At 35.3% G+C, this 27,068-nt stretch overlaps 1 protein-coding gene and 1 long non-coding RNA gene across 2 annotated transcripts in view; one reads left to right on the forward strand and one right to left on the reverse strand.

Annotated features, from left to right (window-relative positions):
• The window catches only part of LOC136041429 (PAX-interacting protein 1-like), a gene marked incomplete at its 3' end in the record, with an annotated part of 136,936 nt that overhangs the window by 36,913 nt on the left and 72,955 nt on the right, over nt 1–27,068 (reverse strand). Inside the window, 4 exon segments of the mRNA XM_065726100.1 lie at nt 6,599–6,789; nt 13,531–13,790; nt 16,420–16,670; nt 25,899–26,247. Coding sequence (XP_065582172.1) covers nt 6,599–6,789; nt 13,531–13,790; nt 16,420–16,670; nt 25,899–26,247 — 1,051 coding nt within the window.
• Nucleotides 17,529–23,959, forward strand: LOC136041430 (uncharacterized). The gene is made up of 2 exons (XR_010621026.1): nt 17,529–17,628; nt 23,641–23,959. It is a non-coding gene; the product is annotated as an uncharacterized LOC136041430 (long non-coding RNA).

Genomic DNA, 27,068 nt, shown 5'->3' on the forward strand with positions numbered 1-27,068 from the left:
TAATCAAAATAGAAATCACAAGGAAACTAATTACAGAGTAACACATAACAAATAAATGACAATAAAAAATATAGAAGGAGGGTGAAAAGAAGAAGAAAAACAAAAAAAAACTCACAACTTACAGAATCTATTAATGCAGTAATGTAGAGAAATACGAAAGCAAGCTATCTTTATTATAATTATTTAATTTTTACTTACTCTTTACAATACTAAAAAACGTGGAGTAACACAAGAAAGAAAAACAAACAAACAAATAAAGGAAATATAACTTACGTCTGAAAAAACCTGATAAGGCGGTGGAGCGGAGAAATACGGATAAAAGAGGTGTTTGAAAACTTTCTGTGCAGTACTTCCAATTTTACAGTAATATCAGGAGCATAAAATTAGTTAATAAGAGCCCAGTTTTGGTCAATGAGGAAGAAACAACAAAACTTACAAAGTCTAAAATAATTAATCCGGATTCTTTTTTTTTCTTAATAGTTTTTTTTTCTTAAGAAGGGGAAAAAATCCAGAAGCAAAAAGATTTGAATGGTTACAAAAAGTTGGGCAGAGCTTGGCCAACGGAAGTTTATTGTATTTACCCTCTACTGGCGACAATCTTAGCATATTCTAGTTGATTTTGTTATTAATTTCAGAAACTCTGCGCTGGCACAAGCTTGAAAGACTATTAGTAATAGAAATACCGAGCCAACGAAGAGAATCTACATGAGGGATAGTAAAGCCACTACAACGAAGGGGAGTACTAGAATTTGTGTTAAAAGAAATAAATTCACATTTATCTACATTACGAGAAAGGTCCATATCCAAACAAGAGCTAAAACTCATATGGAAACTTGTGACGAGACAAGAAGAGCTAAGAGCCAAGAGATCATATGGTATGAGCTCTAACAAAATTCTATGAATCAATAGATTGATTTAACAGGAAAATAAGAGGCTTAATGCCGGTCAGGATTTAAAATAAGAGCTCTGAGTCACGATGTCCTTCTAAATATCAAAATTCATTAAGATATGATCACCCACTGGTAAGTTATCAATACCTAATTTTTTCTAATTTTTCCTCTCCCTTTAGCCCCCCAGATGGTCGAATCAGGGAAAACGACTTTATCAAGTCAATATGTGCAGCTCCCTGACACGCCTACCAATTTTCATCGTCCTACCACGTCCAGAAGCACCAAACTCGCCAAATCACTAAACCCCTCCCCCCAACTCCCCCAAAGAGAGCGAATCCAGTACGGTTCCGTCAATCACGTATCAAGGACATTTGCTTATTCTATCCACCAAGCTTCATCCCGATTCCTCCACTCCAAGTGTTTTCTAAGGTTTCCCCTTCCAACTCGCCCAAATGTCAAAAGATCTGGTCGGGATTTGAAAAGAGCTCTTAGACATGAATTCCTTCTAAATATTAAATTTCATTAAGATCCGATCACCTATTCGTAAGATAAAAATACCCCAATTTTCACGTTTTCCAAGAATTCCGGTTTACCCCTACGACTCCCCCCAATATCACAGATTCTGGTTGGAATTTAAAGTTAGAGCTTTAAAGCACAAGATCCTTTTAAATATCAAGTTTCATTAAGCTCTGGTCACCCTTTCGTAAGTTACAAATACCTCAATTTGCAAAATTACCCCCCCCCCAAACTCCACCAAAGAGAGAAGATTCGGTCCGGTTATGTCAGTGACGTATCTTAGACAGGTTTTTATTCTTCCCATCCAGTTTCATCCTGATCTCACCGCTTTAAGTATTTTCTAAGATTTCCGGTCCCCCCAACTGCCCCCCCCCCATTTACGCTGGATCCGGTTGAGATTTAAAATAAGAGATCTGAGTTACAAGGTACTTCCAAATATGAAGTTTCATGAAAATCCGATCACTCCTTCGTAAGTTAAAAATACGTCATTTTTTCTAATTTTTCAGAATTAACCCCCCCCCCCAATAGAGCGGATCCGTTCCAATTATGTAAATCACGTATCTAAGACTTCTGCTTATTTGTCCCACCAAGTTTCATCCCGATCCCTCCAATCTAAGCGTTTCCCATGATTTTAGGTTCCCCCCAAACTCCCCCCAATATCACCAGATCCGGTCGGGATTTAAACTAAGAGCTTTGAGGCACGATATCCTTCTAAATATCGAATTTCATTAAGATCCGATCACCTTTTCGTAGGATAAAAATACCCCAATTTTCACGTTTTCCAAGCATTCCGGTTTCCCCCTCCAACTCCCCCCAGTGTCACAGGATCTGGTCGGAATTTAAAATTAGAGCTTTAAATTACAAGATCCTCCTAAATACCAAATTTAATTAAGATCTGGTCACCCTTTCGTAAGTTACAAATACCTCAATTTTCAAAATTACCCCCCCCCCCCAACTCCACCAAAGAGAGCATATCCGGTCTGGTTATGTCAGTCACGTATCTTAGACAGGTTTTTATTCTTCCCATCCAGTTTCATCCTGATCTCACCGCTTTAAGTATTTTCTAAGATTTCCGCCCCCCCCCCCAATTACGCTGGATCCGGTTGAGATTTAAAATAAGAGATCTGAGTTACAAGGTACTTCCAAATATGAAGTTTCATGAAAATCCGATCACTCCTTCGTAAGTTAAAAATACGTCATTTTCTCTAATTTTTCAGAATTAGCCCCCCCCCCCAATAGAGCGGATCCATTCCAATTATGTAAATCACATATCTAAGACTTCTGCTTATTTGTCTCACCAAGTTTCATCCCGATCCCTCCAATCTAAGCGTTTCCCATGATTTTAGGTTCCCCCACCCCAAACTCCCCCCAATGTCACCAGATCCGGTCGGGATTTAAAATAAGAGCTTTGAGACACGATATCCTTCTAAATATCAAATTTCATTGAGATCCGATCACCCGTTCGTAAGTTAAAAATACCTCATTTTTTTCTAATTTTTCAGAATTAACCCCCCCCCCACCCCCCAACTACCCCAAAGAGAGCAGATCCGTTCCGGTTATGTCAATCATGTATCTAGGACTTTTGCTTATTTTTCCCATCAAGTTTCATCCCAATCTCTCCACTCTAAGTGTTTTCCAAGTTTTAGGTTTCACCCTCCCAACTCCCCCCCCCAATGTCTCCAGATCCGGTTGGGATTTAATATAAGAGCTCTGAGACACAATATCCTTCTAACTATCAAATTTCATTGAGATCCGATCACCTGTTCGTAAGTTAAAAATACCTCGTTTTTTTCTAATTTTTCAGAATTAACCCCCCCCCCCAACTACCCAAAGAGGGCGGATCCGTTCCGGTTATGTCAATCATGTATCTAGGACTTGTGCTTATTTTTCCCACCAAGTTTCATCCCGATCCCTCCACTCTAAGTGTTTTCCAAGTTTTAGGTTTCCCCCTCCCAACTCCCCCCTCCAATGTCACCAGATCCGGTTGGGATTTAAAATGAGAGCTCCGAGACACGATATCCTTCTAAATATTAAATTTCATTGAGATCCAATCACCCGTTCGTAAGTTAAAAATACCTCATTTTTTCTAATTTTTCAGAATTAACCCCCCCCCCCAACTACCCCAAAGAGAGCGGAGCCGTTCCGGTTATGTCAATCATGTATCTAGAACTTGTGCTTATTTTCCCCACCAAGTTTCATCCCAATCCCTCCACTCTAAGTCTTTTCCAAGATTTTAGGTTTCCACCTCCCATATCCCCCCCCATGTCACCAGATCCGGTCGGGATTTGAAATAACAGCTCTGATACACGATATCCTTCCAAAAATCAAATTTCATTAAGATCTGATCAACCGACCGTAAGTTAAAAATACTTCCATTTTTCTATTTTTTCCGAATTAACGGGGTTAATACCAAGTGCCATAAAAAGAAGTAACAACACGAGAAACCACTTTAAACATTCCAATTTTAGTACAACTTATAAGAACCAGGTCATCAGCATAGGCAAGATATGAAACATCAAAAAAACCAGAGAGATAAGTAGCCGATATCATTGCCAGAACTCCTGAAATAAACCCCTTTTCCCTTTAATAACAGTAGCTGGCGTCGATTTGAGTCGAAGACAAGAATAAGAGTACCAGTAACGAAGAAGAATTATAACCGACAGGTTAACACCAGAACCATGAAGAGCAGAAAAACGCTGACTATGACATACACAATCAAAATCTTTTGACATATCTAAAGCACAAAGATAGCACAAGAAAACTCTCCAGTACACTAGAGCAACAAAGACACGTCTGGAAAAGTAGGTGTACATAATAATACGGGGGGGGGTGCAATCTAATAAAAGGTGAAATCTAGCAACACAATCAATATCAATATTATCTGATTTGAGTTTCTTAATTGCTTCAACTACGGACGAAAGAAAAATGGGAATACAAAGGAGTTGAGATAGGGGGGAACTATAAATAGCAGAAAGGGAGTGAGGATACAAAGAATGCACACAATAATTAACATTAGAAAAAATAGACCAGTAATGGTCATGCCAAGTAGATGGAGGAAGACAATCATTGTTTGGCGTATCACTTCTAATCGACTCAGAATTAATAACTTTTCGCCATTCTCTCTTTGATAGAAAAAAAATCTATACCACGATAAAGCATTGACTAAAGATATTTTTTATATTCACTATGCGTTTTACGCTTAAAGTCAGGTACAGTTCATCTTTTGGACATTCAATTATTTGATTATAATAGCAATACAGGTCCTTTTTGCAGTTCACTGGTACAGAGCAATGGAGCAGAAAAGAAGGGAATTCGTATGACAGACAGCAGGTCCGTTTAAGTAAAAATATAGAGGGAATTACTATTTTCAAACCATTTTTAAGACCAGGGTACTTAACAATTTGAAATGGATCAGCCATGATTTCCATTGTCTGTTTTTGTCTATTTCTGTCACAACGTTCCTCATCAATTCCCATTTTGGCTTTTCCGCTTTAATGGTTGCAGTAGTAGCTACAGCCTAGTAAAGATTGAACCACAACCCAATGACCAAAAGCAAAAATACACGTTTAGAAGAGACTGCCTGGTGAAACAAGTCGCGATCTGACACTGATTCAGGAATGGTAGCTATTAATTTGGTTCGTCTTAAAAGTGAAAGTTTGTTGCGGAAAGAAATTAATGGTAATTTTGAAAAAAAGCTTGAAACCCCTCAAAAACGACTTCAGATCAAAACAAAAAGAGCTAGATAGTCCCCATGAGAGGGTCTGGAATACCTTTCGAGACTCAATTCGGGACTCGAGACTCAATTCTCAAAGCCGGTTAAAGAAGTATCTCCTTGCGGGGGTTGGTGATTCGGGATGTATGACGAGAGAGGAAAAATTTATTAATTTTGGTTTTTCTTCTGTTATTAATATATTCGTTTTTCCGATTTTTTTTTATTACTCAGTACTTAATATTACTGTCTCTTTTTATTGTATTTTATTTGTGTTTATTTCAGTGATGATTTGGTTAGTTGTATAATTTAAAAAAGGAATACAATAGAAGACTAAAAATTCTAGTGTCTGTTTAACTATCTGGTAATTTGCAGTTAAACTAATCAAGCTAGAAAAATAGCAGAGTAAAGAATATGAATATATCTAACTTGAGACTCCAATTTCTAGGAAGCTTTCAATAGATGGCGCATAATTATGATGACGGTAAGAAAAATCATTTTCCCCTCCCAGCATCCTTAATATATAATTTTTTTCTATTTGTCTGAAATTAGAGACCTAACAACAGGAAAAAAACCGTCAAGACGAAAGTTGACAGTTGAGCAAGGGTGAATATTAGTCACGTCATTACTATTCTTAAAGTTCCGACCTGGGTCAAAACTAATATTAATTCAACTAAGTCTGGAAAAATTGCACAAAAAGTTTTTTCTTGCGTCGATCAAGGAGTGGGGTATTGCATTTCCGTGAGGAGGATTTTGGTACTTGTCTATTACATAAAACACACTCGAGAAGTGAAGTTCGGTTAATACAAAAATTTATTAGCAAAATTGTCAAAACTACAACTTGGAAATATACTCCTAGAACGCAGAAATGTCCTCAAGAATCGCGTTAAAATGAAATATCATTTTTCCTTTTTGTAAACAAGGATTCATCTATTTCCACCGTGACCAATTCCTCCAATTTTCCCACAGTTTGTCTGTTGCACAGAAAACACGCACACTTCAAAATAATTTGAACATCAATGGTGAGAGACTATATTCTATCACTAGTCAAAGAAACTAACCAGTGTCCTCAACAATCACGTTAATAATGAACTAAAATGAACTAGGTCAACAATCACGTTAATAATGATCCCTTCTTTGTCTTTAAAACGGCCAACCGACACCGAAGCTCCCAATATAAAAAATCACAAATGTCCTTCTCAATTTTGCTAATAAAGTATTCTATTTTCATCATATTTTATTATCACCGAATTTCCCTTCTAGAGTATGTTTTATATAATAGACAAGCATCAGGATTTTTGTATGGGGTATATTCTATGGGGGAAGGGGAAATGCAACAGACACCGTTTTTGCGTCTAAAATCCATCCCGTCAAGCAAATCTTGGTCCCCTACTATTATAACATATTGTTTATTATTTCTTGTTAATTATTATGCTTATAATAATAATGTAATATTTACGCAAGAACTTTAGTTGAAACTTACCCATTAAAGGCTGGACATGGCCATAATCAATTTTAAAAATGTCAGTAACAGCGGCATTAAAGTCATGGTATTTGGGATGGTGTGCCTGCTTCAACGCTGTTTGACTTCCAACAAGCATCTCTGTAAGCCACTGAACTGTAACAACAGCTACACGCCATTCACGTGCTCTCTTATATTTTTCGCCATCTCCTCTGAAACGAAAAACTTGAATATGCTAACAAAAAATTATTATCGAATGGCTAACAAATAGGTAATAATAAAAAGACAAATAAAACAGCCTTATAAAGGAAATTTCAGGGTTTTTGATGTCCCAGAAAAGAAATAACAGACAATATTGGAACAGATAAAGCGAGAAGATATTTAACGGGGCGCATAGAGCTATAAAATCTTTAATAATGGCAAAAACGACGCTTTTATTGTTGCATTTACCTTTTAAATATGCAATAGAGCTACACAAAAAGAAGTATAGATGGGGCGTAAGTTAAGTAAGAAGTCAGATAATGGGTGACATTGCAGCCTTTCTATTATTAGTATCGCTAGCCAAATGTTGTTAAGGGGGGAGGACGGGAGGGCGCAAGGAAGTCTACTTGCTGGTTAGTCACACTTATCAACTACTTTCATCATTCAATAATTAACATCATGCCATTTTTATGAAACTATAATTCCGGTGAGACCTTCCTATTTAGGGTAGTTGAATATCGTCTCTTCTTATCACATGCATTTTTCTAATTTTCTTGTTTGTAATATGTCTTTTAAAACAAATTTTGTATATTGTCTTGAATACGTCTTTAGTATACGTGTGAAATAGTTGGACAGCAGTTAAGTATGAATCCGTCTCGGAATACATACGCACAATCTGGGATACACATATACAATACTGATACATAGGGCTATGTCCACAATTATTGTTATTATTATTTTCTAGGGTGGAGGGGGGTACTTTTTTCTGGGTGGGTTGCGAAAAGATTTTAAAAATACATCAAAAACGTGTTTTATCATGTGTTTTTAAAAGAGTCGGACAAACTATTAGAGGGGGAGGGGGTAAATATCCTCACCCCTCTTCTTGATACAGCCTTGCGAACACATTAATATATATTTTTGGGTTTCCCGCTCACCTAATAAGATTCTAAGAATTATTACCAAACGCTTCTGTTCCCAAGAGCGAAGATATAATTGTTATTTAATCAACTGAATGGCAGTAGCTTTTATTTTCTCCGTCAGTTCGGAGGCCAGCCACAGCCTTTGGCTCATGGAATTTTTAAATACCTTAAAAAAGGATTTTTGGGCTAGTAAAGTCAATATTGATTGACTATAGATACGATTGTGTAAAAGTAATAAACAAAAAAAAATAAATAATAATTTTGCTGTCCATAGTTTTGCACATCTAAAATCAAAATAGCAGGTGTTCGCCTTGGCCAAAGGATCTTAAACGGTGGCTTGCAATCCTCCATCCGATAGGATCAATTGAAAGAGGAGGGAAATGAACTCTCCTTTATATCCCCCCACCCCCAATTTTGGAAAATCCATTTTTAGGCATTTTCGTTGAAATGTCCTTATAATTGCATTTAAGCATGGGTAGTACTAATGGTCACATAAATGTCGGAAAAGGCTTTTCTGAACGGATATATAAAATACTATCACCCTTTTTAAAATAAAGAAAAAGATCATGGGACAAAAAGGTGGATTTTTGTCCAACTGTGGCAAAAACAGCCGTTTGATTCCATATAAGATCAGATTCTACATAAGGCAGAACATAAATTTTCGCCCATGGCTAAGAATATTTAACTGGACGTACACGATCTCATTCTAAAAAATGGAAGCGATTGCGTTTCGACATGAGTGACACTAAATACTTTTTCAAACAGTTCGTGGTAACGAATCTGTAGTAAGGAGCGACCCGGCTCAATAGTAACCAAAACTCTAAAAAATTGAATTTTGATATCAATAGCTACATCAAAAGAATCGCATTTTAATGCTAATTTTAAATATATAAGTTTCATCAAGTTTAGTCTTACCCATCAAACGTTACGAGCCTGAGAAAATTTGCCTTATTTAAGAAAATAGGGGGAAACACCCCCTAAAAATCGTAAAATCTTAACGAAAATGACACCATCAGATTCAGCGTATCAGAGAACCCTACTGTAGAAGTTTCAAGATCCTATCTACAAAAATGTGGAATTTTGTATTTTTTGCCAGAAGACAAATCACGGGTGCGTGTTTATTTGTTTGTTTTTTTTTTCCCAGGGGTCATCGTATCGACCAAGTGGTCCTAGAATGTCGCAAGAGGGCTCATTCTAACGGAAATGAAAAGTTCTAGTGCCCTTTTTAAGTGACCAAAAAAATTGGAGGGCATCTAAGCCCCCTCCCACGACTTACTCCCCCACAATCCCTGGGGGAGGGGCTGCAAGTTACACACTTTGAGCAGTGTTTACATATAGTAATGGTTATTGGGAAGTGTACAGACGTTTTCAAGGGGATTTTATTTTGTTTGGCGGTGGGGCAGAGGGGAGGGGGCTATGTTGGAGGATCTTTCCTTGGAGGAATCTGTCATGGGGGAAGAAAAATTCAATGGAAAGGGCGCAGGATTTTCTAGCATTACTATAAGAAAACAATGAAAAATAAACATGAAAACGTTTTTTCAAATGAAAGGAAGGAGTAGCATTGAAACCTAAAACGAACAGAGATTATTACGCATATGAGGGGTTCTAAAAATACTTTAGCATAAAGAGCAAGGTATTTAGGAGGAGATAAATACCTCGCTCTTTATGCTAAAGTATTTTTAGTAATTTCAACTATTTATTCTACGGCCTTTCTGATTCAGGGGTCATTCTTAAAGAATTGGGAAAAAACTTACGATTTAGTGTAAAGAGCAAGGTATTAACGAGGGTACAAACCCCCTCGTATACATAATAAAAATATAAGATTATGAAAGTTTGTTACGTAAGTTAATTCTTAAGTTACGTATATTTTTTACTAATAAAAACGTTAGTTAAAAATTAAAAGTTCTAGTTGCCTTTTTAAGTAACCGAAAAATTGGAGGGCAACTAGGCCTCCTTCTCCACCCCTTATTTCTCAAAATCGTCTGATCAAAACTAAGAGAAAGCCATTTAGCCCAAAAAAGAATGAATATACAAATTTCATTTTAATAATTTATGTGCGGAGAGCCAAAACCAAACATGCATTAATTCAAAAACGTTCAGAAATTAAATAAAAAAAAACTAATTTTTTTAACTGAAAGTAAGGAGCGACATTAAAACTTAAAACGAACAGAAATTACTCCGTATATGAAATGGGTTGTCCCCTCCGCAATCCCTCGCTCTTTACGCTAAAGTTTGACTCTTTGCCACAATTCTACTTTTTAAAACAATTAAAAGATTTAGCGTAAAGAGCGAGGGATTGCGGAGGGGACAACCCATTTCATATACGGAATAATTTCTGTTCGTTTTAAGTTTTAATGTCCCTCCTTACTTTCAGCTAAAAAAAATTAGTTTTTTTTTTTATTTATTCCATTTAAGGTCGTATAGAGTTGCTGCAAAATCTCAGGATCTACATAAATAAAATCAAGCATCTATTTACTTGTACGCCATGCTAGCGTTATGCAGCTAAACAAGCCACAGACTAAAATATTTACAGGGTAATTTTGGAACAATGAGAATGCAAATTAGGCTATAAGCATGACAAAAATTTGCATGCATAGAAAAATGAAATTATGACCTTATTCCCAAAACTAAATTTGCATTAATGACATTGCACAAATATTTGGGACATTGAAATAATTTTCTAAAAATTGCAGTCGCATGAGCGTGTTCATTTACTTTATTCAACATTTTCATGGGTTCTGCTTTAAGAACACAGATGCAACCTCATAAAGAAAAAACTTTAGCCCATAGTAACCAAAAATTTAAAATACGGTTTGAAAAAAAATATGAAGTGAAAAAGAGCTATTAGAAGCTAATTCAGGAACTGTAAATGTTATTTTCATTGATCTTAATGGTTAAAAATATATTGTAAGAGCAAAGCTATGAAAACTTCGAAAAATACCTTATAACGAAGACTTAAGGGCGAATTCAGGAATTTTTTCCCGGGGGGGGGGGAGGAGGAATGCACAAAATTCAAAACGTATCAAAAATTGTTTATATGCAGTTTTGTTACCTTTTTACAATTCGGGCAAAAGAGACCCCTGAAAAATGATAGCGGATGTAAATGAAAACCGTATTGTTGGAATCACGGTAGTCAAAAAACACATAAAGAACAATCACTGTCCCTCAGCTTGAGCAACAAGAAATGTGTATCTAAGACTCTGTTACAGATAAAATTATATCATGAAAAGAGAAATCACCAATGCTAAAGCACAAAAAAAAAAAAAAAAAAAAAAAAAAAAAAAAAAAAAAAAAAAAAAAAAAAAAAAAAAAGAGACAGAAGGAGAAAAGGAAGACTGTTTTCCTAAATTAGTGATTAATATAGACCAGCACTTGAATGAGGCCTTAACCCTACTCATCCATACAATCACATAGGTCAAACAGCATAGCCACACACAATCAACCATAAAGAATAATCCATGGACAGGCAGTCATGTCGTCAATAAGTATAAGTCGTCATTTACCGAACAATAGAAAAAATAATATAGACAAATAATTCAGAGGCAACACCCAACATAAGGACTCATCAGGAGAATACACTGGCCTATATAGGGTTTCGCCACTCTAAATTCTCTACCCAGCACAGTGTTGTGGCTACCACAGAGTATCCATGGCATCCCCGCGTCAGGTATCACCCCCAAAATACATGCCTATGAAAAAAAACAGCAAATGTAAAACAACCAAGTAAAACCAAAACAAGCTTATCTTGTTAATATATCCCTCTATTTAGCAACAATAGGTAAACTAAATATAAATTTTACCAAATCACAAATATTAACACATTGCAAAAAACCTGAATGAACTAAACAATTATAGAATTCATCTTTACCATGTGGCTAATTTTTTTAAAAATCTGCTCAATTAGAAACACAATTCAAAATAAATGGCGCTGTGACAACATTTCTCGAACCTCCAAAATTAGTTAAAAATTTCTTTAAGTATTTCTAGATAATTCTTTTGATATTTATTTAAAAGTTCGTTATAATGAAAACTAAATTTTTTAAATTGCCAAGTTAATTTATTTGCAGAAAAACCTCTTGATATCAATTTTTGGCTTAAGATTTTACATCTATTTTTAAAATCAATATAATTACTGCAAATCCTTGCATAACGAAGTAACTGTGAGAAAAACGCTGAATATGTGATATTTGAGTGTATATTACTTTCAGGGAATGGGAAACTAATCACTTCAAAATCAAAATCATCCGTTTTATTATACATTTTAAAACTTAATTTATTATTATCACAAATATTAATATTTAAATCTAAGAAATGATCTTCATGACCAGCGCCATGACTAGGCTCAAGAATAAGCTCTGATGGATATATATTTTTAGAAATATCAATGAAATCCTTACAATTTAAGACCAAAATATCATCTAAATATCTTTTATTATTTGACAAAGCATGTTTTAAATTAATTGGATTATTCTTATCCATCATATATTTATAGTCTAGTTGACTTAAAAACAAGTCAGCTATAAATGGGCTGGCATTCCCCCCCATGGGAATTCCCATAATTTGCTTGTACAAATCACCCCCAAATCTTATATAAGTATTGTATAAAACAAATTCCAATAACTCAAAAATCATATCCAAGCTGTAACATCTCAAGTTAACTGTAGTACTAAAGCAGTTTGTCCATATGGCTTTTTTATTATAACTGTCTATTTTCAAGAACCTTTTACTAGATAAGAGGAAAGATTTCTTTATAACAGTTTTTAAATTATCAAACACTAAATTAAGTGATAAATTAGTAAACATTGTCGCAAAATCGAAAGACTCAATTCTTTTAGCTGAAACCATTGTTAAAGAATCTATCACCTGCAGTGAATTATTAACACTCCAATATGGATTAAAATTCGAAAATTTTTTAATACCAGAACAATAGGTTTTAAGTTTATTTACAATTTCCTTTAAAATTAAAGAGAGGTCAGTAGCAGCAATGCGGGTTGGACATTTAGCTGCTCCAGCAATAAACCGTGGTTTAGGGGGATTCTTATTATAGTCAGAAATTTTTTATCTTGATACTGCCCCAAAACAAGCTAAAAAGTTAAAAATACCTCATTTTTTCTAATTTGAATGAATCTAAATTAAGATTCATATGAGCGGATTCAGTCCGATTATGTCAATCACGTATCTAGGACTTGTGCTTATTTTTCTCACCAAGTTTCATCCTGATCTCTCGACTCTAAGCGGTTTTCAACATTTCCCATTTCCCTCTCCCACTCCCCCAATATCACCAGATACGGTCGGGATTCACAGTAAGAGCTCTGACATACGAGGTCCTTCTAAATATCAAATTTCATTAAGATCCCATCATCCGTCGTAAGTTAAAAATACTTCATTTTTTCTATTTTTTCCGAACTAACCGGCCCCCCACTCCCCCCAGATTGTCAAATCGGGAAACGGACTATTTCTAATTTAGTCTGGTCCAGTTCCTGATACGCCTACCAAATTTCATCGTCCTAGCTTACCTGAAAGTGCCTAAAGTAGCCAAACCGGGACCGACAGAATTTGCGATCGCTATATGTCACTTGGTTCATACCAAGTGCCATAAAAAGGACGAAAGAGAAAAAGGCACAGAGAGAAGGCAACTGACAGTCATAAGAAAAAAGAAAAGCAAAATACTAACAGAAACAGATGACTGAATGAAGGGCAACCGAGGATGTAGAGGATAAAAAAGCATACAAGGGTCAACAGTTTGGGCCGAAGGCCCCATCGTGTATAGAAAATTATGATTGAACATGAGCTCTAAGAATCAAATGACTAGAAAAGCAAAATCTTTCTTACTTTTTACACACTAATATGCTTGTATTTTTGGAAAAATATCCAGTGTATTTAGCACCCAATTGTTCAATCATGGCTTTAACCTTGATTCTATCATCCCCTTCAAAAGCGCTTACGGACATGGTCATTTTATGACAAGGACGATTGTCATCACTGAATGGAAGGGGCAAATGAAGAGCTGTTGTTGGCGGAAACAACTGCTGTTTGATTACTACATCATTTAGCCAAAAGGCCGTCACGCATCTCTTGTTGTCCCGAATAGCCTAAAAATAAAATAGGTCAATTAATACAAAGCATTACTCTCAAAATTTCTGCAAAGAGGAAGCACATATGGGGAAAAACAAGAGGTAACCAAGACCAGATACACTATCCCCCGACAATATTTCTGTGGAAAAGAGGGGGATCCATTATCAAGTGAAAGAAAGAAAGGAAAAAGTGTGAAAGAGAGAGAAAGAGAGAGAGAAATGTGATTGTCTCAATCTGAAAACTCAGATTAAAGATGTATTAACCCGTCCTAGCCTCAGAAAGATTTTCCGATAGGGGGTGTATAGTGAGGTTACGTAAAACGGCAGAAACAAAATAAAAATTAGTTTGTTCCATAAATAAATATAACAATAACAATTCGGATAAGAAAGCTGAAAAGTATGGACTACAGAAATTAAAAAAAGGCTACTACAATTCGAAGTTAATTTCGACTTTGTCGCTTTTATTCACGACCTACAAGACACCAAAATGTAAAAACACAAGAAAAACGTGGAAGATTTTTTTTTTACAAATCTAGAATTTTCAATCCTGCAAATTGATTTTGAAGAATTTATTTTTGATTTATAGCACTTCAATTTTTTCTATATGCCATTTTTTAAGCTCCAGACCTTTTCCAAAAAAGCTACCATGTTCCATATTAGAACTTTTTTTCTACTTCCTGGGAATTAAATTGGAAAAAAATAAACCGGCCAAATTTCAGATCCTTTTTCAAAGGTCGCTTGTTCGAAAATTCATTTTGCTGACATAGGGTCAGAGAGCAAGATCTCTTTTCATAGCATAGACAAATTAACATTGCATTGGATTTATCGACTTTCACCTTATAACGAATAGAAATTATTCCGTATATGAAGTGAGCTACCCCTTTTCAGCCCTTGCTCTTTACAAATTAGTTCGACTTTTCGTCACAATTTACAAGAGCAACTCCTAATAAACCACAAGGGCCGTTGAATTTGAATGAGAAGCAACTTTAAGGCTTTAGCATAAAAACAAGGATTGAGGAGGGGACAGCTCCCCTCACATACGGAATGATTTATCTTCCTTTCAAAATATCGTTCCTTGCTTTCCGTTGAAAAACTTTCAACTGTATCACACTGCTTTTTTAAGTGCCTCGAATAACCTTGCTGTTATACGGAAGTATCTGGATTTCAGATATAGTCACACTTTTTAGCATTTATTAAGTAAATCCCAATATTTTCGGATATAGTCTAGGCATTGGTATATTTCAGATATAGTCACATTATGGCACGTACGCAGGGGGGGGGGGCTTCTCCCCCCCGAAATTTTGTGAAATGTTTAATTTCCCCATGGTTTCTTGGGATTTCTGGCAAAAATAGGACATTTATTAAGAATTAGATACATTTGTGAAGCCTTTTTTGGGGTATTTTACAGCATGCAATTATCCGGTCAAGTCACTGCCCAATTATTAATCCGTTTTCTGTCTAACTTTTTACCCTCTTTGAAGTAATTAGCAATTGTACTGTTATTTGTTTTTTGTAAAGAGAGTTTGCTTTCCACAGCAAAATAGAATTATCCTTGATATTAGGGCGTTTATTCCCCCTTTTCAGGATAAATTACAGCTTTTAATGGATAAATTTTGGAAACTATCATTTTTCATTAAAATCTACGTTTTTACAATAGAAGAACTACTCCCCACAGCACCCATATTGCACTGTTAACCCTAAAATTTTCCTTTCAGTGGGATATAATAGGTTAATCACTTGTTCTAAATCGCTATGAACATAACCTGAGCCTAAAACGTACTTTTGAGGCTTCAGTCTTCTTCCCCCCATCCGCTACAATACTACAGATTAAAGTTAATCTGTATTTTCCGATATACCTGCTTTTTGCATTACTAAATAAAAGAAGTGCTACTTTATATCTGCTGTTTTGAGGGTTTTGGGACCCCCCCCCCCCGAAAAAAATCCTGCGTACGTGCCTGGTCACATTTTTTTGCATTTATTAAGTAAATCCCAATATTTTCGGATATAGTCTAGGCATAGGTATATTTCAGATATAGTCACATTTTTTGCATCTATTTAGCAAATCCCAATATTTTCAGAAATAGTCAGTAAATCCAGGTAAATATAATGTAGATTCACACACTTTTTCATAGTTTCACTTACTTTACAACAAATTTGAAGCGAAAAAAAATTACACAGCAGTTTCAAAATATTAATTTTAAAACAGTAAAATTGTAATTTTCATTTTTCCATAGTAAAAATTAATATAAACAGCTACAGTTATCCTTAAGGATCACATGTAGAACCAGCATTGCCAACACTTTGAAATAAACCGTACCAATATTCCGACTACAGTTGGGCCACAAAAGATTAATTTGTACCGTCCGAACATCAGGTTAAAATTTGCAATAACAAATAGAAAATTATGAATTAAGACTTGAATAGATATCCGAGTCACAGAAACAAATAAAACCAAAATGAACCACATAATTTGTATTACATCAAATATATTGCATTATACTACGACCTCTAAATTGTACCAAAAACAGTACTATTCTGCCGCGTTGGCAACGATGCTTAGGATATTCATATAATAATAACTCTCCTCTTGACGATGAGCATCCCCTTTTGGCCCAGTGAGTACGACCCTGTGGTCAAGCAAACTTACCTGTTGAACAAATGGATTGGTCAAATGGCAACATAAAACATGAGTGATTCTCGGACCATAAGTAGATTCAATTTCACCTCCATAACGATTTATCACTTTTTTCCATTCACTCACAGTTTCCTGGGGTTTTGATTTGTGATAGTCGGTGATAATGAAGACGCAGCCAAGCAAACACAAGTCACCAGGGAGCTTTACTGTTGGTTCATGTCCGTAAAATTGAGTTGAAATACGACTTACAGTAAAAGCGGTGCCTAAAATAAAAATAAGGAATAATTTTTATTTTATTTTTAAAATAAATAAATTTTTTAAATTAATTTAAATTTTAATTATTTTAATAATAATTAAAATTTTAAAATAAATATTTAAAATTAAAAAAATCTTTTTAATTATTTTTAAAAATAATAAAAAAAAATATTAAAAAAAAATATTTTTTTTTATTTTAAAAAAAATTAAAAACATTAATTTTTAGTTAAATTTAACTAAAAATTAAAATATTTAGTTGCGAAATATTAGTTTACAACTAAATATTAGTTGCAAACTCATATTTGCAACACTAATGAGGTTGTGACCTCTTTGGATGATCCCCCCCCCAAAAAAAATAATAATTGCGACACCAAAGACTGCATTAATTTTTTTAAAAGCTCACTCCCTCCCTAAGAAAATCCCCGGGTGTTTAAGTGGTACTTAGCAATTTTTTTGCCCGCTAAATAATTACCAGGCTGCTTTACTCATTCACATACAAAGCGTTCTCAAAATCAAAATACAATATGCATTAATGTCATAACCAGTGAAAGGTACAGACGCATTGTGGCCGTCACACACAATCCTCCAACCAAAATCTGAATATTTTTTTTTTTTAATTTTTCTGTAACGTCTCGAATTTTCACACAAAGTTACCACTTTTTTTCAGTCCCTCCCAAAAATCATGATCCCGCAATCCTGCCTAATTAATTCAAATCATATCTTTAAATCTGAGGTGACTTACATCCATGCATAATGAAAAATTATCATAAACATAAACACAATTATCCTAATTGAAATTTTTTATAAATATTAATAAGTTTTTAGCCTCTTGTTATTTCCCCAGTGTCACTATTCAATAATAAGGTTATAAAAGTAAAGATAATTTTAATAAATTGGTCAGTAAGTGATTGGAAAGGATTGGTTTAAGGTAGAGTTAGAGGTGGAAAAGAACCTTGGATATTTAAGGTGAGACTTGCTTTTTGTACATTATTTTATTGTTAAGCACGAGTACTGTTTTTGGTGGGGGAGGAGAATCGAGATTGTTCCATAGAATTCACAATAAATACTGCAAACTTTGTAGAAAAATTGGAACTATAAAAAGCCAGCTGCAAGTTAATACATATTAGCTAGGCTAAGCAGGTTTTTTTTTGGGGAAAGGGGCATAATAAAAACAAGTTTTATTTGCTAATTTTAATAAGTGCCCAAAAATTCAAGGTGACGGGCCCTGGCCACCTCTTTCTGCATATACCCCTGCTGAGAATGTGCGCAGAAAGGTGTAAGAAAATGAGAAAAGCATAGTTGATTTACAAACACAATAAAATAAATAAAATTCAATTCGTCCAAAGGAATACCTGCATTTAAAATTTTGAGTGTATCAGGAGGAAGGGGGCGAAGGGTTAGCTAAAACACCAAAAATTAAAAAAAGAAAGCATGGGAATACCTTCATAAATCACGAGATTTCGGGGGCCCCATTCCCTATGCACGTGCCTGTATCCAAACGTTTTCTATACACTTTTTGATTTTTCTTGAGTCAAAGATATTTCTGAAACGCATAAAATTTGCTAAACAATGTAAATTAAACAAATTAACAGAATTAAATCTCCTCCTGTCAATGGACCCTGGAATTCAGGCAAATACTCAGGATTCTTGGGGACAGAATTCGTAACGAAAACAGATTAATTATAGAGGTAGATATGAGAAAAAGGGGTTTTCGGGAGTGTTAGACCTTCAACCTCACTTATGTAGCCTGCACATTCCTTGTCAGGGACCATTCTCCGGCATTTTTATTGGGGGGACATGGGTCCATATCAGGATAGTCAAGGGGCATTGATGGCAACTGCCCCTCCCGCAAACGACACCCCTAGCCTTGTTGACAACAGTTCAATAGCTTGAAACGTGTCATTGCAACCAAGTAACAAATTGATAACATAGCAATGATCGATATTTACTTGATTTCCGGGTTAAGTAATATACGTCTTTTCTTTTTAATCCTTTGCGTAAATTCAATTGCACTAAAACCAGACCAAGGCTGTATTCAAGGAGGTTGGAGGGTTTGAATTGCTTGTTCAACTCGCAAAAATAACAAAAATGAACATAAACAAATTTTTGGTGCCTTTTCTAAAGTTTTTTTCTTGTAAATACCCCGCCTCCCAAAAAGTGCTGGATATGTTCTTGAACCATATCAGTTAAATACAGCGTATTCCTTGCACAGCTATTCTTCACCCCTTCCCCCTGTCCGTAGCCTGGTTTCAAAAGGATATCATGCTTTAGTGGTTCTCACCCAAGTCTCTAATAAAAGATCTATTTTGCTCCGGATCTTCTTAAACAGCATGTGCTAATCAGGAACAAGAAAGTTCTAGACTTACCTTCGTTTTAACTTGAATCGATTTTCTATTACCGCTAAATACTGTTTTTTGTTCTTCCGTTAGTACTGAGAATAGGGGCAGTCTCAGATCCTGCCCCCCCCCCAAAAAAATCAAATTTTCTTGAATTTCTGTGCACTTCTCATTTGAGCCATTATCATTTTTTTCTGCTTCCCCCTCAAAACAAAATCTTATTTAATCTTAATCTTAATTAAATCTTAGTCAAAATCTTAATTAAAAATCTTATTTCCCTTCTAACCAATTCCTACGCACGTTGCTAGCTGATTGTTCGGTTCATAAAAACGTTAAATTTTCCAAAATGTTGGAACACATTAAAATAAACTATTCAAACGAAAAAGGATTTATATTATATCCCCATCCCACTCTTCTGAAAAAAAATCACTGCATACATAATTGTCACCTGTTTGATTTCTACTCCATCCCCTCATAAACCTTTTCTTATTGGCCCCCCCCCCCCTAAAAATGCCTTCATACATTGCTGGATGAGGGGATTTTACTGCGTTGCAATGATAAAAAAGTGATAAAGTTATAGATGATAGCACGGACACACGAACGTACAAATTTATAGTTGTTAAATTTGACCAAATGATTATTTACAGCTAAAACTTTTTTCTTTCAAATTTTTCCAAGATATTTTTTTTATTGATGCGTTTTAGGCAGATTTGAATATTTCAATGCTTGTAATACAATACTTGAAATAACCTACTACCCTAGATTCACACTCATTACGTAGGTGTAAGCTTATTCCGGGAGTGTGATAGAGTTACTTACAAATCAAACTAAACAAAAAAATTATTTTAAAAATATAAAAAGAATTAAGAGATGGATTTATAAAAAAGGGTGGTATTCATAGGAGGCCCTAGGTGGAGTCTAACCCAAGTACGGACCAGGTCTGTAGAGGAGTGTTTGAGAACAAGAATGAATGTTTTTACACATTGGGTACATTTTATTTATGATTATGTTTGTAAGAATATTCAATACATTTTTAATGAGTCTTTAAAACGTTCTTTTGCACCCCCCCACTCCCCCCTCAACCAAAATACTGGATACGACCCCATTAGTGTGACATTGGTACTTGTCTAATATAATAAACACACTCGAGAAGTGAAGTTTGGTGACAACAAAATATGATGACAATAGAATACTTTATTATCAAAATTGTGAAGCTCGTTTGTGAATTATTAAATTGGGAGCTTCGACCGTCTCAAAGACAAAGAAGAGTTCATTATTAACTCGATTCTTGACCAAGTTAGTGATAGAATATAGTGTATAATCATCGAAATTCAAATTAGCATTTGGGATTTGTCAAGGACCGAAGAACTGGCAATTCTATTTTTCTAGGATAAGGGGTTGTTGCCCAAAAAAACAACATTTCTCGAGTGTGTTTTATATAATAGATCACTTCTCGAGTTGTTATTATAATTTTATGTAATAACAACCCTGGTTACAATTTTGGTTTCCAAAAGTGAAAAATATCCTAACTTTTGACTTCGGTAAAATGTTGATTCTCAACGTTTTAAATCATTTGCATTATCTATTTTTGGTAACTGTTGCTACTACAAGGTCGTAAAAAGGGAGGTTGACTCTTTCCCTCCTCGAAATATTTGTCCGGCTCGTAAAAACGTAATTAAAATCAATGTAAAAAAGTTTTTAATGCGTTTATAAAGTTTTTTGTACTCCTCCCCCCAAAAAAACTGGATACGTTCTTGCTACTATGCCTTTGCTTCAATAGAAAGAGCGCTGACTATTTATACTTATGATTGACACATCTACCAACACTAAAATATCACAAAGTGTTTGTACTTTTTATTTCGAAATTTTCGGTCTCATTTTATTTATGTTTTAGAGATTTTCAGATTTAGCCTTCCGAAAGTATTTTAAAACTCAAATTTGAACTGTAGGAAATACCAACACAGAATTCCCCCATAGTCAATCTCCGTGTTCAGTAGTATATCAACTATGTTTCTAGGCAGCGGAGTCAATTCACGGGAATCAAGGGAAATTGGCAAACAAATCTTGAGGGGAGGGGAAATCGTCCCTGCTACCTCTAGATGTACCCAAACTGACTCACACAAATATTCCTATGGATCCAAGAATTAGCTATCACTCGATATTTGAACCGCACTTACACATTTATTGATAAACTTAAAAATTAAAAAAAAAAAATTGTAAAAAAAACATTATTACCCAATAGTGTGATTCGAAGGATAAGGCTATACAATCTTAAGGTTCCGGATGAATGATGAAAATCCACCCAATGCCAATTAGCTATACCCTCAATATCATTAGGAGGAAACCTGAAGAGGCCAACGCTTTCTGCCCACCTCAGTAATATTAACGATTACGGAAATTCGACTGTTTTAAACAATGTGTCCTATTACTTAGCATTATCACTAAGTTTTAGCATAATCTGATATTAATTCATGTATTCCCACTGTTACCAGCCGAGACATTCAGAGCCCTTGACATCCCTAACGAACATATTAGATTAATTTTAGCTGCACCTGACACAATTTTCAAATCAAGTTAGTTACCTCATAAAATATTCTAATGCCTGACCAAGACTGATTCAATTCCTCTGAATGGCCGTAAACTCGTAATGAATTACAAAATTGTATGTACACTTCGCGGAGGGGTCGTCGTGCACTATCATTTATCTTTTTCACCTGGTCTCATTATAAATTAAATACAAAAACTAGTGTTTTCAACTGAAAGTAAGGAGCAAAATTAAAACTTACCTCCTCCCCAACACCTCGCTCTTTATGTTAAAGTTTTTTTTTCCAGTGCCTTTGAAAGAAACTTCTTATTGTTCAGATAAAACGAACATAGTGTTTCAGAAGTCGGTCTAAAAGAATTGGGACAAAATTCAAACTTTAGCGTAAACAGCGAGGTATTGAGGAAGAGGCACTTAAAGAGGACACTAAAACTTAATTTCCGTTCGAACGAGCTATCTCGCGGTATTCTAGGAACATTGGTCACTATGATCCCCTCAGCAAAAAAACAAACAAACACGCATCCGTGATCTTTCTTCTGGTAAAAAAAAATACAAAATTCAACATTTCTGCGGATAGGAGCTTGAAACCTCCACAGTAGGGTTCTCTCATACGCTAAATCTGATGATATGATTTTCATAAAGATTCTATGTCTTTTAGGGACGTTTCCCCCTTTTTTTTTATAAAATAAGGCAAATGTTTCAGGCTAGTAACTTTCGATGGGTAAGACTAAACTTGACGTATTTGAAATCAGCATAAAATCCTATTGGTATCAAAATTCCGTTTTTTAAAGTTTAGGTCACTATTGAACCGGGTTGCTCCTTATTTACAGTTTGTTACCACGAACTGTTTGAGAACTGAAAACCAGAGCCATTCCAAGGGTTGGTGATACCGGGGAAAAATTGAATTACAGCCCCCCCCCCCCGAATCAAATATATGTATAAAAGCCGAAACAAAGTGAAAACATTGAAAGTGGGATTTGATCAGAAATGGTGAGATCTAGGACTTTTTTAACAGACAAAGCAGATAAAGGTCTAGCCTTTTTGCTAACCGTATCCCAAACAGTAGGCCCAACGAAACGTGTAGTTCAATCCTGCTTTCTAAGGCTACAACGAGAGAAAGATTGAGAGGGCTAGGACACGTTCTGCGAATGAATAATGGTAGATTGCCGAAGATTATCCTTTTTGGCCGGCCCACTAGTGCTAAACGGAACGCAGGTCATACTCGGTTAGGATTTCGCAAGGAAAGATTTAGGGGAAATGGGAACTTCCTGGGAATGTGTAAAGAAGAAGGCTTTAAATAAATTGGGACTAAGAAGGAGCGTGTGTTGGCCTCAGGCGGCTTGGCGCTGTAGAGAATTGTAGTAACGAATCTGATCAAAACCAAGGGTTAACTAGCAAACATGGAAATCTTCATCAAGGAATTAGTTAACTCACATTTAATCTTAAGATATTCATTATAATGGCTATTAATTGTCATCATTATTTGTGAAACATCAAGTCATTGTGAAACGACAAAAGAAAATCAAATATTATGCTTATGAAATAAGCGTAAGCATATCATATCTATAAGCTGTATAAAAATGTGGTTCAATCCCACTTTCTAAGGCTATAATGAGAGAAAGCATGATATGGTTAGGACACGTTTTGCAGAAAAAGCATGATATATTGCCAAAGATTACCCACGTCGGCCAACCGTCTAGGGCAAAACAAAAAGCACGTCGTTCCCCAATACGGTGGTAAGATGTCACAAGAAAAGATTTAAGGGAGATAGGAACTTCTTGGGAGGGTGCAAAGAGAAAGACTTCGAATAGACTGGGACGGAGGCAGAGCATGCGCAGCTGTGGTGCCCTCAGGCGGCTCGGTGCTGCAGTTACTTTTGCAGCAGTATTCGTTGTAAGCCCTAAGGTAGCACAGTGGATTGATGCTATGCTTCACAATACGGGGCCCAGGGAGCTTCTCCAAGGTTGGGTTTAAGTTAAGACATTAGTCTTAACTTGCCAGCATAAGTAATTATACTTCTGTAAATTAGTAAATGTTCATTATGTTCTTAAATGTAAATTAGTTCATTTATTCTTATGTATAATATAATTTTTTTTTCAGACATGGATATGAGCAACGTTATTGGCCTTTTGATTCTTCTTGGACTTCTGATTGTATCATCCTTGGGATACCCTCAAACGCTTCATTACAACTATGAAGACGTTGATTACATATACGGCCCATCCATAATGGCGCCGCCTACCAATGACATATCCTACGATTTTGAAGACTTTCCACAAGTTGACATGCCTCCGCTTGACGCCATTGAAATGTCCCAGCCAAATAGCCTGTACTTTTCTATTACTTCAGATGCATCTTAAATATTTGACCAAACAACACTTTATTATTTATTTATTTTATTAAATTATTTATTGACTGATCTAGGTACAGCAGTTCTCTACTTAGAGTATTCCAGAATTCAATTAATAATAATTGATTATCATTAAATAGTAACCAAAAGCAAAAATCGACCCTGAAATACTTACAAAGCATAAAATGGGCAAGTGTTTAAATATTAAATTCCTCACTTACCAATCAATCTTCAATTACAGTAATATGAATTGACTGAAATTTTGTTTTATCTGTTGTCTTAAAAAAAACCTTAAAAATTCGTGATGATTGGGCATGGAACACACTTTTTCAGGTTGATTAGGTCTATTCTAAGTGACGTTCGACTGTTTAGTATCGCTGTCATACCGTGCACAACTTGCATATAATTACTACAACATAACTACTTCTTTCCTCTCGTGATCATTGGTTTGTAGCCCCGAATCGGTTAGAGATAAATCTTTTCGTTCACAAACTTTTTAGTTTTCTTAAATACATTAAATTATATACACTTTTAGATGTAAACTTTTTAGTTTTCCATGATTTATAGCTGTTTAAGGCCCAGAAGCTTCATAGGGAGATTCTTCTCTCCCCAAATTAACAGTTTGATCCTCCCAAAACCTGTTTAGTTCTCTACCATTTATAGCTACGTAAGGCCCAGAAGCTTTACGAGCTGATTCCTCTCTCCTCAAACCTGTTTAGTGTTCTACAATTTATAACTATATAAGACCCAGAAGCTTCATAGGCTGGTTCCTCTCTCTAAATTAACGGTTTGATCCTTCCCAAACCTGTTTAGATTTCTATGATTCATAGCTACATAAGGCCCAGAAGCTTTACAAGCTGATTCATCTCTCCCCAAACCTGTTTTGTTTTCTATCATTTATAGCTACAGTTTGATCCTCCCCAAACCTGAATCGTGCAACCATCGCTGAAAGGAAACCGAACAGACTAACTAGATACTACTAGAAGCAATGACAAACTTCTCTTGAATTCAAAATCTTGATGATAATAACTACCTATTGTTTGACAACATCATAATGGATCATAATTTACTTAAGACAAGATTTAGTTGTGATGAAATACACATAAAGTATCCCTCAGAAGCTCTTTAGCCTATACTTACAGAAAGAAGAGATAAAAAAAATTTTTCATAGAAAACAAAAATTAAATAGATTAGATATATCAAATAAATTAAATATAGTAAATAGACTCCGACAAATCCTGCACTTGAAACATAATAAAATAAGAAAACAAAATAACTTCTAAGAGGCCAAAATTGTTCAACAATTTTTTTAACAGCCTAAAAGAATGGCACCTTCGGGCTGACTCAGGCATCATATTCCACACAATATAATTCACCATTACAGGATAGAAACGTGACATTTTAGAAGGTGCAAAATTTCAATATGATTTTTTTTTGTATTACGAGGATTATAGTTTTTTTTTTATTACGAAGATTATGAGGGAAACTAAGACTGAATCACTTTACGAATCAGGAATGAAAACTCACAATTATTTTCTTTTAATTGTTAAAACTAACATAGCACAGAGTTAAAACTGGGTACGTACCGAACTGTAAGTAAACTGAATAAAGAACTGAATAAAGTAAATCAAAACTGGACACGTACTGGCTAGGACACAAGAGAAAGGAGTAGAAGCCCGAACAGAGGTATAAACAGACAGCAGCCATAGTTCCATTTTGGATACGGTTTACTTTATTTCGGTAGGGGCGAGGGGATTTCGATTGAACATAATTTTACTTATGTATTCATTTCATAATTTCAAGGAACAGTTATAATGATTTTCCTATTCAGAAAGCCTAGTGGGCTACACGCTCGGCTACATCAAAACATATGAAAAGGGATCGGACGTCTATCGGTACAATATGGAAACATAAGAAAAAGACTCCTTTCTTGAAAAATGTCCTAACCCACTCAAAATATTAAGTCAGACTAGTAGGAATTAATTTAAAGTGCAAAAGTAACAAGTACCTTTTGATTGCTGAGTTCCTGGTGGTTGGACACTAGCAACAGCCACTGGTGTTTTACTCAACACCGACTGCTGACTCATAAGCTGTGCTGCAGCCTGCTGCCGCTTCTGAAGCTGCTGATTCATGTACTGTTCTTGCTGTTGCGGGGTCATAGGTTGGTTGCTAGGCTTAGTTAAAAAAGTTGCCTGTACAGATGGAGCTCTTTGATCAGGAAGAGAACTTTGAATAGTAGGAGACAACTGGGGCAGCGGGGGCGATGGCGATACTACTTGTGTAGTCTGTAGGCGGCTCGTGAGTAAGGTGGCAAGAGCAGTTTTCGTTTTTGGATTAACGAGTGGATTTCCATTCGGCTGAAATCAAAAAGGAAAGGTATTCTTATTTCCTCATTTATATAATCTAATCAGTCAGGTCCTTTTTAACGCCAACTATTGCTTGAACGGTGCATGAGAGATTCATCGATAATTTGTGGCCCACTATAAACAAAAGTAAAAGTGAAGTAAAAAAAAAAGAAAACTATACAGTCAAAAGCTGAAAATCAAGGGGAAGCCATTCCCATATGTGACAACAAACAGCTGAAAAATATTTATTTGCAAAATTTTACATGCAAAATATAAAAAGAATTGATACTTGACTGAAGGAATTGATACTTGAAACCTGCAGATATTATCTTATATAAGATTTCAAACTTGGACCAAACAGAAACCTACCATAAACAGGGTCTTCTCCCCCCCCCCCACAATTCACTTTGCACAAGTGTTAAGTTTGAGCGCACTTAACTGTGAAACTGTTATAGCAGAAAACGGATAACTTTTCCAAAACTACAAAAAAAGCTCTAAAAAGTTTGAAAAACGAACGAAAAAAGTTCTTAAAGGAAGAAGGTACGTATGTAATTGAATCTATTAGTCTCAGATTGAGCTAAAATTACTAAATTATTTAGAATTTCTCTAAAACTAGGATCTAAACCGGCCCCAAAATAGGAGCGGTATTTTTTTTCAACCAATTTCAAACTTATTTTAATATAAACAAACTTGTACACCGAATTTCAAAAATTTAACTCGAAAGTGCATAGAACTGAGTCTAAATTATGAAGCAATAGCAAAACATTCGTCTTCCGCTAATATACTAAAACGTAGGAGATCAGAAGAATAACATACACAGAACTTCCCTACAG

Source organism: Artemia franciscana, unplaced genomic scaffold (assembly GCF_032884065.1).
Source record: "Artemia franciscana unplaced genomic scaffold, ASM3288406v1 PGA_scaffold_218, whole genome shotgun sequence".
Lineage (NCBI taxonomy): Eukaryota > Metazoa > Arthropoda > Branchiopoda > Anostraca > Artemiidae > Artemia > Artemia franciscana.